Here is a 12,511-nt window from a genome sequence, read left to right as displayed (position 1 = left end):
TTCTGTTGTTTTGGGGCTTGGGGGTTTGTTTTTTGAAGGAGCACCATGCGTACTACAGCAGTCCAGCCACTCATCTTGAAGCACTATAAGCAACAACCTATTCCAGGTGATTAATTCATTTTATTACAGCACATTGATGCGCTATGGTCTCTTACACCTAAACTTCCCACCACAGAAGGAATCTACAGGCAATGTACTAATGAACAAAACAAAACCTGAAGCATGACTGACCTATCAGGTTTCTTTAAACTAGAATGGTCTAAGCTTAAAACAACCACTGGCTAATTCTTATTCAAAGAAAAATACAGAGGACAAATAAATATATAAGTATGTACACACACATAAGTAGGATTTCCAAAAAAGAGCAACTGTTTGCCACAACACTTGTCAGCGTTGAGATTTATACATTTAGACTGATCCTTACTCCTACTGAATTATTGCCGCCTTCCCTCTAATTTCCAAAATTACTTATTAACCAGCTGTTCTCACAGTTAGTTTTATCAGCTGTTAGACACATAAATAAACAAATTATAAAGTAAGTACAGAGAATGATTAGAAGGAATGAAAAAGCGCACTAATGCATAGTGTATTCAAATTCAGCTGTCATTCATCCAGTCTATTCCTTTAATGGCTTTTTCTTCTCACTTCTCTTTGCTGACATTTACATTAAAAGGTGCAATATCTTTCAACTTCCATTTTGAACGAATGTTCCTTGTAATGAGCAACATGGGCTTGAAAGCATGTTTTCTGAAATGCAGTGAAAAGGTAGTTTTCAGGAAGAGAAATAAGAAAACTGGAGAACAGTGAACCGTTTTGCAATCTGAATTAATGTCTATTTGGAAAAGGCTCAACTGAGGAAGGCAATGTAAGACTTTTGGCATTGCGAATTCTAATTATTTCAAGTCCTGGCAGTAATTTTATCAAATAGTAGCAATTTCATTAAAAGGTGCACTGGTAATCATCTACATAAGGCCTCCAGAGGGGAATATATACCAATAATTGCATAATTACGTTATCATTACTCTTATGATGGACCACATTAAATACCACAAAGAGCAGCATTGCTTTTTACTTTCTCTAGATATTCAGTTCAGTACTTTCTCCTAGAAGATTACAGCAATAAACAAGACTTTCAGATTAATAAATATGTTCATCAAATTTTGCAGAAAAGACACAGCTACCTGTATATGTCTGTATTACTTTGTATTCTCTTTTCCTTCACTGAAAGAACTGACAGATTCATGAGAAAAATCCTGGTTTTAGTAATAAGATAGCTAAAGTATTTATATAGCTCTGTTACCGAAATACAAGTCACTGCATCACATGTCATGCATCCACATGGCACACATCCATTTAAGAAGCAGGTTTTGGAGTATTTCCCTATTTGTCCATATAAATTAACTTCATCTATTCAGTGATTTTCAATAAGCCTGCAGTAAGTTGGATTTCCCTTGTCTAACTAGCGCACGAACTTTGCTACTAACTAAGAAGTTGGTAAAAAATTCTTGTAAAAGCGTTGTTTTACAGACAATACCAAATCTAATAAACATGTTTTTAATGGCAGATCCAGTATTAGAGAAGTATCTTTGCACATGCGTTCTGAAACTGTGATGAGGATAACTTCTGGAGGATTCATCAGCATGTTCTTCAGAACCTCCTTGGGTGAACAAATCTCGCCTCAGGTAATCACGCTAACACCCAGCAAGATCTGTCACTGATGGTGTCTTGGAAGCGCCTTGAATACAGAGACTTGGATATATTTCTGACAATCCAGTTTCATTTCCCCAGTTTTCTGGCAAGGAGATACATAACTCAGCTCTTGAACTTAATGTCCAATGTCAGCAGGAGTCCCACTTGTAATTTTTGCTTGCAAATTGTACTTTATTTCCTAGTTTATTAATAAGCCCTATCACGAATTGCATATACATGGCATATATACAGATAGCTGCTTATTGAAAAAGTGGTCCTCCTTCCTACACCAGGAACGACACAGAAGAGGGCATTGCGCTGTGAGCACGGTCTGAGTACCTGCCTAAGCAGGGAATCCCATTTCAGCATTGCTTCTGATGGTATCTAGTTTATGGGAGGAGACCAGAAATATAGGGTTTACTTCTGCTCCTTCCATTTGACCTCTTTTATTGTGCTGCATACCTCAAATCCTAGGTATGATGATATTAGCGTTACTGCAAAGTCAGCAATTTTATGTATAATACCTGGAAGTCAGACGTGCCATGGAATAGGAAACTTCAACAGCTTGTGTTACAATGAACACTACTGGGAGGAAGCTTTTATTTTGTTGAAGATAACATAATTTCTTTTCAAAGTTAAAAAGTTATGCTCATCCAGGCATAGAAAGCACTTCCATGCCATGTAAAACAGCAAACAAAGAGGCAGCAAAAGTAAAGAAAAGAATTGGGCACTGAGCAGCAGAAAATGAATGCCTCAGTACTAGGTCCTAGTGCAGAAGAGCATCTAAGGCACACGAACAGAACCACTTCAGATAAAAATACCCTATTAAACTGCATATTTAATTTAATATTACATTAAAAGTAAAAATGTAGGATTTTTATAATGAATATTTTCCTTTTTAAAAGTAGAACTATTCAACAGTAATTTTGAAAATACAACAACATAAATGTAAACTTACAACTCCTCTAATCATTAAACAAAAATTAAAGGCAAAAAAATTATTCAAGCCGTACATTTGCTGCCAACATTTTAAAGGCAATCAAACTACTGAATTCATGGAAGTCAGTCACTGAGCACCTCTAGGCAGGTTGTGCCGCAGTGATAAACCAGCCTTCGCATCTGGAGTTCCCTAGCAGGTGCAGGGAAAATATTTTCTTTATTTCCGTTCATTCAGTACAACTCAATTAAGCAACTAGTCCATTCAAAGAGAAGCTACTGATCAGGAGTTGAAAAAAAACATGTATCTTTTTTCCATTGCCATTCTAAGAATAAAAAGAGGCTGAGATGGACTAGTTTTGAAATTTTTACAGCATAGTGATTAGAAACCACAGTTTTGACTACAGATAGGCCTTTCAGACATTAATTCTTTATTTCAAAACATTTCTCAATGAGTTTTTTCTTCTGAATTGGCTGGGTTCTATGTGGTGTTATTTGTCTAACTGAAGACCATTCTAGAATTCTCATTTCCTTCATTGTAATCGAAGCAAATCATTAGTAAAAGATCAATTATCTAATACAAGAAATGTCAACACTTTCTATTTTCATATTAAAACATACACACAAAGAATCAGAATAAGTGTACATATAACAACCTACATAATTGCTTAAATACAGGCACAGTGATTAATCAAAGTAAGTATAACATTAAGTGCAAAGGCTATATTTAATTAAAACTCTATCTCAATGGTAATAAAGGAGGTTAAACCTTTCTTTACAAAATGATTAAGTAGAAATGCAAAACAGTTAAAATGAGGCTTACTGTTGGCTGATTTAAATCATGATTAAGATCAGATTTACAATGCTTTGAGTCAAACTGAAGCACATAGTACATGGGGAGGTAACTATTTTGTTAAACCTGGGAGCACTACATTTCTTATCTGGAGTCAGACGTCAATTTTACACATCATATCTGGAGGAAATGCAAACAAGTTGGAGAGGGCTGAGAAGAACAAGAGGAGGAGGAGTTACAAAAGATGCACCAAAAGAAAAGGCTGGAAAAGGTTTATCATAGAAAAGAGAAGTCAAAGATGTTATATTAATTGTCAGTGTGTAAAATGTTATTAAAAAGAGGATGGTGATCAGCAGTTCACTGTATCCAGCACAGCAGGGGAAAAAAAAAGGATGGAATTAAGCAACCAGCAAGGGAGATTAGGTTAAGTATCAGGAGAAGCTTTTGACCTTTTAACTACTAGTTATGTACTAGGCGGTAGACTCTTCACCACAAGTCTGCCTTAGAGCAGGTTAGTTGAAAGTCTGCCTGGCAAGATCTGCTCTGTCTGAGCCCAGGGGAGAGCAGGGGACAGACCAGATGACCTCTGCAAGTCTCCTCCAGCCTTACTCCTACAGTTCTGTGGGAGCTTCCTAAGACTTGCCACGTCTCTTAGAAACCCAGCTGCGGGAGGCAGGTGAATGCATGAGAAAGCCAGATTGCATTCAGCAAAGAATGAAGTTTCCAGTCTTGAGGGCTGCAGACAAAACCTTCAACATGTGACGTCGGTGCAGCCATTAACTCCTGAACAAAAAACAGATTAAGAGAGCCAAGGGCAAGTTTTTAATCTCATGATACCCTTCAGCAGGAACCTAGTTAGTTATGAATGGCCTAGGTATGTGAACACCCAAATGACTTCTATTACACAGCTCATTGGGACCTTTTCTCCCCCCAAAAACATGCAGGCTCGGAAGGAAAGGTTATAACCAACAAGTCTGATTTCTTTTTCCTGTGTGGCTTTTGCACAAAGCCTTTCTTTAAAAGAAGTCCACTCCATGTCACAAGGAGCATGTTCACCCAGCATGAGCAGAAGAGTGCTACTTAGCTTAAGACAATTGCTGATGGGAAAAGAAAGGAGATGTAGGACTAACCTGGCATTTGCCAGGCTTCCAAAGAACCTGTGAGAGATGTATCTCTCTGACTTTCAAATTTCCCTGCCACAGTTTTCATCTCTTCTTAACTTAAATCAGCCCATGCATCCTCTTTATCACTTAGACTTCCAACCGTCAGTGCCTAGTTGACCAGCGGATTCTTCTCCATATCAGATATTTAATGATTATGTTACATGATTAAGGATTCAGCTGTCAAGATGACATTTAAAATCATAGACATTTAATGCTGTCAGCCTCCCAGTGACAAAACCCCCTATAGCTGACAATGTTACTAAATGATGCTTCATCTGAGTTACAATTTCCAGGAATGATCCGTATGGGGCAGCCTGGGAGTTGCATAGCATGGTAGCAACATTAGAAACTTTTCTGTTATTTGCATGCCTGTTTGCTGTTAAAGATAATGTAACCAAGAGCCTTACATGCTGTAAAAAAAGATCTGCTGTGACAAGAAAAAGATCATTAAAAATCCATTTAAAGGTATATCTGAAAACCTATGTTTTCAGAATAAATCAATATAATCCCCAAGAGTAAATCCACTGAGAGATTAACATTTACTGTGCTTTCTAATTGGTATACCCTAGAAAATAGGAGTCGCATTCTCCCTTCAAACACAGATGTTTACACTCCCCTTACGCTTTTATCACTAACGGCAGCAATCTTGGCCGGTGGACAAACAATACACTTCAGTTGCCATTAGGTTTGGCAACCAGCCAAGGAGACTGCTCACACGCGTAAAATTACGTTCATTTATGACTTTTTGCAGGATTCATTGTCAAAGAGAGTCCTTTCAGAAAAAGCCCTTCTAGTTTCCTAAAAGTCACTGAAAAAGCCAAGCACAATACTCCTGCAGTAAAATAACACAGAGGAGTAATAATAATTTTAAAATTCCTTTTATGCCAAATCCTAGTAATCTGTATGTGCATTCTCTTCAGACTTTTTAATAAATGTCCAAAAGACTAACACACTTAAGTCTGGATCACCACTTTCATTAGATGCCTTTAGCATCAGCTCTCCTCTTTTGCCTAAGGTTACAATGAATAACTTAAGCTCTATTAAGGCTAAAGAGCCTTAACCAGGGAAGCTGAGTTTCCGAAGAACAGAAGCTGTTTCTTGTGCAGAGGAATATTCAGAAGGACGTTCAGAAATTACAAAAAGGCAAAAGTTTTGTACTTAAAGTGAGAAGGTACTTACAGTAAATGCAATGCATTAGGATATTAGACCTCATTTCCTCTAGCCATTCTCCAAACAGCTGAAAGAGACTTAAGGAAATGAGTCAAAATCCTGGAAGATGTTTGTACTAGATGAAAAAGAAAACAACATCTGTAAAAACATGTGTCACATACATAGAGCAAGACAATGTGCAACACTTGATCTCTGCAATGGCATTCATCTTTACGGACAGGGAGAAAAAGCTGAAAAGTGGCTTAACCTTGAGCAATTACTGCCTCTCTTCTACAAGATTGATATGAGATAAGATCAGTTGTCGTGTATTGTAGATAAACATATATGTTGTTGAAACTCTTTGATGCCGTGTGGTTCTTGTTTCATCCAGAATTTGTTATTCCTTACCTTCCGATTACACCAGAGTGTTTACTGAAAGTTCAGGCTAGAAAGCAGCTTTCCTTCAAACTACAAATGCGTAGTATTTGGTATTTAGTTTGACAGCTCCAGATATGCCTTAAAAATCTTTTGAACAGCTTGCACTAACAACGAATTACAGTTCAGACAGAAATCCAAAGAATATAGAGGTATCATTACAGCCTCTCACAACAGACCAGAGAGAGAAAAGGACAAGTTTCACTGCGAGAAACTCCTACTGACTGGAACATGACTCAGATGTTCCTGCTAAGACCTATCCTAGCTCGTGTTTACATGTGCTAAAGACATATCCTTTCCAATTCCACCTGTGTCCTGGTGCAACATGTCCCTTCTGGAGGTGACTCAGGATCCTATGATCAATCCAGGCACCTGCAAAGAAGCGTTACTGTTTGGACAATCAGCGATAGGTTTCTAGGAGGGCTGAAGCGAGGTGGAAAGTCCACAGAGAACCAGTATAACCCAATGGTACTACAGCTGCAGTCATCTGTCAATGAGAGGCTCTCTCTTGCAAAATGACCACATGGAAATGCCTCCAGTCTCTACGAATGGTACTTAAACGGGATGCAAATGGGAATCTCGCTTCTTGCCAAAATTATCACCATCTTTGTTACAAAGCCTGAAGAAAAATCACTTAGGCACTTGCTGGGAGAGGGTTCCCAGTTGTAACGGGAGGAAAAAGAGTCGAGTATTGAGCAATCTTTGACATTTCCATTCTGTTCCTGGCAGTGGCCTTGGGCCACGTTTCTGCGCAGGAGAATCTGCACTGCCACAGGGCAGGGAGGAAAAGGAGGAGGAGAGAGCAGAGATAGAAACAGGGGAGTAGGGAGGGCAGGATACTCGGATGGTTTGAGGGGGTCAAGGAAGCAACTGAGTGACAGCAATCACAATCCTCATCAAGTTCAATCTTCCTCCTTCAAGCCTCCTCCCTCGTGGCTGACAGGTAGCAGGAAGCATTATGAAAACAGACGTTCTTCCCTCTGGGCACAGGGAGAGCCTCCTATTACTCTGCAGCTGACTGTATTGATGGATGCTGAAAGGAACCATGTCCAGTCTTCCATGACCACGGGATGGAAATGCCCCAGAGACTCTGCCAGATTACTGGGGGGTGGGGGACAGGGGAGGACAGGAGAGGCACAGAGAAGAGATCGTTCCAGAATATTGCATAAAATGAGGACTAGGCAATCCCCAAATGGAAGGAAAAGTGGTGGCGTATGTTAGGAAAACAAAAAGTAGGAAGGGGCTGTGGACAGAGGAGATGAATGGTTTATCCTCCAAGAAGCTGCATTGAGCTCTGTTTTCTACATCCTCCTTCCCTATTTGCAACCAAAGGAAGGAGCTCTTGACTAAAGGCCAAAGAAGGATACTTAATATAAATTTGTACACCGATAAATGACAGGATAGGATAGATCTCAATAGGGACTGTGGGAGATCATCCAGTCCAAGTGTCTGCACCGAGGCAAACCCAGAAATAACCCAGGGTCATGCTAGCTCCAGAGCAATCCAGCACAGCAGAGCAGCTCCGTCCTGCCTGTCAATTCTGATGTCCCCTGCGCCCCTGCCAGGACACGAGCCATCACTGATACCTCCTCCAGCACAAAACTAGCCCTGACTATTCCTATATCTGCGTGATACACAGATGATGCACACACATACCCAAGACAGTTGTCTTTTGCAACAGCAAGTCATTTATGCCTACTACACAGTGTATTTTTGTCTACACAAGTTCGTCTGATGTGCCCGAGCTGAAAAGTCTCCCACAAGTAAGTGTTTGAACCCAGAACCAGAGGAAGGATCACGAGAAAGGTTCCCTCCTTGCCTCTCCAGTAGTGTGGAGCCTGCATTTCATGTCTTCCAGGAGATGCTGCCAGTCTGGCCTGTTTCTCAAGATTTCATTAAGGACAGTCTAACCATATGATGAAGGATAACCTTCAAGTGCAGGCAAGAAATACACAAAGTAAAGAAAGTTGGTGCGTACTAATAATTTCAGCTTTTTTTTTTTAATTTATTTCGAGGAATAACACATTGGCAGGAGACTTTCCCATCCCTGTGGCCACAGCACTAGCATTTTGCAGACGGATGTGGGTATTTCTAAATAGCAAAGTCCAAATTGTCAGATATCACACTCCAGATTACCAATAAACAAAAGGGAGCAAACCCAGAAAGTTACCCAAACAAAGCTATTAACAAAAATGTTCATCAATCAACTACTGCGCCCTCTCACATCCCAAAGTAAAGTGCTTACAATGAAGAAGCGTAAACTGTCGCTACTGTTAGCTCCTGGTATCTTAGTTTTATTCGCTCCCAGCAGCATGGGCAGAGACTCGCAGAGCCCTCCCCGGCTGCTCTCACACAGGGTGCTCTGCAAGGCTCCTCTCTGTTGGTGGCAGCAGACGGTAAACATCTAGCACTGTGCGTTGCTTCCCTGGATCCTCAGCTTGCTCTTAGATAAGTAGCAAAATAACCTTTCACGTTACCCGCTTTCAGACTTCGGTGCACAGGGCCAAATTCCTCCCTGGGTGCAACTCCTCGAACACTAGCAGCGACCTCCTTACAGCACCTTCCTCCGTAGGCCTCCAAATGCCCCTCAAGCCTACAAACTGTGCAACCAGCTGCACGGCGACTCTGAAAGCCATGTGCGAAGTTGCCCGGCGCTGCAGCCAGATCGCTGTCTTTAAAATCACTGGCCCGGTGCGCCAGGGCTGTGAGGTTGGGCAAGGAAACCCCCTTTTCACAGAACGGTTTGGGTCGGAAGGCACCGTAGCAACGCAGCGGAAAGGAACCTCTGAATTTACACCCGACGCACCGAAGTTTGAGCACAGACAGACCTCCCGAAGGCCCGAGCGGCACCGCTCGCCCTCCTCTTCACCGCGGAGGACCGGCAGCGCCAGAGCAGACTGGCTCCGATGCCTTCTCCCGCGGTCACCCGCCTGCCCGGGCGCTCGGGACCGCGTGGCACCGACCTCCCGGCGGGGCACCGACCTCCCGGCGGGGCACCGAGCCGACCGCTCCCCCACCCCCGCCGGCGAGGCTGCACCTCTGCCGGGGAGCGCTGGACACCTGACGGCGGCGGCTCGTTCCCTGCCCATTGTTCAGCGAGCACTTACCCGCGGGGACATTTTGTACCGATTACCGGAGAGTTTATTGTCAAAACAGCCCGGCCCGCGGAGATGGGGGGTGGGGGCTCCCTGCCGGCCCCTCTCCCAGCCCCGGATAACCGCGCACTGCAAACAAAGGACTTTCTTTTCCACCCACCCCCCCACACCCCCCGGCGGGGCGTCCCGCAAAAGCGGCGCGGGGCGATGCCAGGGCAGACGGCGGGCTGCCGCCGCGACCCCCGCCACGGCGCTGCCCCCGCCGCCGCCCCCCGCCGAAGGGGCCGCCGGCGACCGAAGTTTTCCCCGCAGCCGCCCGCGCCTGCCCCGGCCCCGCCGCCCCGCGGGGCTCCGCGCCCGCCCGCGCCCGCGGCTCCCACCTGCGGGGAAGAGGCTCAGCAGCAGCACGGCGTGCGCCAGCTCCCAGGCCAGGTACGCGCCCTCCATGCCGCCGCCACCCCCCCGAGCCCGGCGCGGCGCAGCTGCCGCTCCCACCGCCCGGCGCGCAGAGATGCCCGAGCCCCCGCGGGAGGGCTGCGGAGTGTACGGCTCGGCCCCGCCGCGCCGCCGCCGGCTCCGCCTCAGCCGCCCGCCCCGCGCCGCGCCGCGCCGCGCTGCGCGGCCCCCCGCGGCGCCCTCCGCGCCCCCGCCCCGCCCCGCCCCGCCGCCGCGGGGATGGGCGCAGGTGAGAGGGTGCCCCCCCCCCCCCAACCCCCGGGGACGGCGAGCGTCCTGGCTTGCCGCGGTGAGGCTTACCGTAAAAGACCCCAAACACACCCCCCGCGCACACCCCCCGCCCCCCAAATAAAATGGTTTAAAAAAGAAAAACCCCGGTGGCCGAACGTGCACACAGTGCCGTCACGGGGGAGAGATCGCCCTCCTCACGGGGTAGCGCGGCTGCCGTGCTGGGCACCGGCGACCGGTGCGCGGAGGGGTCGGGGCTGTGGGGCTGGGTAAGCCCGGGGGGCAGCGGGGCCCGGGGCGGGGGGGGGGGGGGGGGGCGGCTGGCGAGGCGGCCAGGCTGGGCACGGGGCCTGGAAACGGAGGGAGCATCCCTCAAAGGGCAGGTGCAAAGGCATTTGTCTTGCTCTCAAATCCCCACTGGTAGCTCCTGGAGGTGTCACAGCAGGTTCTAGGTGCACCAAAGGTAACGCCTCTGCCCTGGCTCGCACCCCTGAGACCGCAAACCGTGCCCGCTCTCTGGGCTGCCACCTATTAAGGGTCAGTCAGAGCAGCAGAAGTGAGACTTAAAAGTGTGACACAAAAGGAAGGGTTGAAAGAACTGGCTGGCTCGGTATGGAAAAGAGAAAGCTGACAGGGAGCTTAAACATGGACAACGTTCTCACAAAGAGGATTGTGAGCAATTGTTTTTCATGTCCCTCAAGGGCAAGATAAAAAGTAATCCATTTAGTTCTCAGCAAAAAAAAAAAAGAAATAGCTTAAATGTTAGCAAAGCACTTGCAAAGAGTAAGGAGAATTTAGTCTACAAATGCATTGCGGAGAAGAGATTGCGGAATCCCACAGAGGGAGTTTTTTAAGCACCGATGAGACAATTGACAAGGAGGATCTGGGAGTGCTCGCTTCTGTAGCTGCAGAGCTGGAGTGGAGCTGCTCTTCAGGAAGAAATAATACAAACTACAGATCTTCGGGCAGAAATAATACAAACTACAGAAATGTCTGTCTTTAACACTGCTTTGTCAGTCAGCGTCACGCTGCTGAGGTGAAAGAAAGGTGTGTGGGTGACCCAGGCAAAGGAGTCATCCATGCGTTCACCAGCTGCGCTCTGCCCAGGTATCTGCAGGCAGCACCCTAGCTGGCAGGTGGGGGAAGGACACACAGACTGTCAGAAAACCCGTCCCAACACTTCTGGATGGACAGAAAGATGTAGGGGACACGTGGCAAAACCTTCACCCGTGGAAAAGCATAGATGTAGACTTTTTGAAACGTGTCAGTACAGATCAGAAAAGTTATTGAAGGTAAATTATTCCTTTTTTTTTTTCCTTCATCTTCTTTTCTTTTTCATTCCTGTCAGGTTTTTTCCAAGGTTAATAGCACTGTCCCATATGGTCCAGCATGAGATGAAAGTCTTGTCTTATATGTTTAAAATGGCTCTCTCCATTTCTTTACTCTCTTTCATCTCTGACAGCCAGTCTCTTTTGATGGGTGAATCCTTCCTTTGCTGCGAAACGGAATACATTTTTGTTAGCACACCAACAATTTCAAAATCAAACACTGTTTTTAAATCATATTTCTCACTAGGTGCTAGCCTCATCAAATTAATTCTAGGTAGAGGAAAAAAATAGCTGAAATACTTAATTTTTTAGTGCACTCCAGATTTTCCAGGTGTCTTTGGGTTTTGTTTTTGTAGGAGAAAAAAGGGAGTTGGAAATTTTTTCTGTAAACACTTGGAGCATTTACAGTTTAATTTCTTAAAGAGGCAAAGGTTGCGCACAATATGCTATGAAAAGTTTCCACTGAAACATTATCAGGGAACATGTGACGTTGTTATTGTGACAGGTTTCTCCCTGTTCTTCTTGATTAGTGCTCTTTCAGTTAGTGGCCTGCCTTTATGTCCTGCACATCCCTGATCACATGAAGCCAAACTCCGCATGGCCCTGCATCATGTGCCTCATTTTCACAAGCATTAGCTGAATGTTAGACATCTCAAAATCAGAGTGGCAACAATATTCTCCGTGTACTTTGCCTGGCTATAAATAGCTACCATAAGTGGGAAACAAAGGTGAATTGGTTTTAACCTTGCCACTTCATTTATTTTTAATAATCATAATGATAAATGCAGTTGCCCTTTCCACCTCTGTCCAATGTATTGCACTGAATGCTGTAAGTTCTCTCATCCATATTCTGTTTGCATTGTAGAAGAAAAAGGAAGGTTCTTAAGCAGTGGAGGATTCTCTTAGGTCTTTTTTCTACCTTTGTCCAAAATATGCGAGCTTAAGCCAGAAAGGGTCTTCTCTGCATTTGCAGCCAGCCTCACATGTTCCTCTCTTCAGTCATCACTCCAGTACTGTGGCAGTATGTTAGGACAGGTAATGCCATCTCTCCTCATTGTCTGCTGGAACCAACTTGCAGTAGGTTGACGTTTTAGGCAGAGGGAACAAAAAGAGAGAGGATCTACAGCCTTTGGAGACAACGGATACAGATTTGGAGATAAGAATGGTAGGCTTGGAGAAATATGTGAAACGCTGGCTTTGGAAAGCTCACTTCAGCTTGAAATCCTTGAAGTGATTTAA

General features: G+C 44.8%; 1 protein-coding gene across 1 annotated transcript in view; it reads right to left on the bottom strand.

Moving 5' to 3' along the window:
- KIT (KIT proto-oncogene, receptor tyrosine kinase) overlaps positions 1 to 9,813 on the bottom strand; it is a 59,713-nt gene extending 49,900 nt beyond the window's left edge. Inside the window, exon 1 of the mRNA XM_030023439.1 lies at positions 9,641 to 9,813. Coding sequence (XP_029879299.1) covers positions 9,641 to 9,707 — 67 coding nt within the window. The 5' untranslated portion in view covers positions 9,708 to 9,813. The remainder of the gene's footprint in view (positions 1 to 9,640) is intronic.
- Positions 9,814 to 12,511: the final 2,698 nt, after the last annotated feature.

The sequence above is a fragment of the Aquila chrysaetos genome, chromosome 1 (assembly GCF_900496995.4).
Source record: "Aquila chrysaetos chrysaetos chromosome 1, bAquChr1.4, whole genome shotgun sequence".
Classification (NCBI taxonomy): domain Eukaryota; kingdom Metazoa; phylum Chordata; class Aves; order Accipitriformes; family Accipitridae; genus Aquila; species Aquila chrysaetos.
This window is presented reverse-complemented; position numbering and strand designations above follow the sequence as displayed.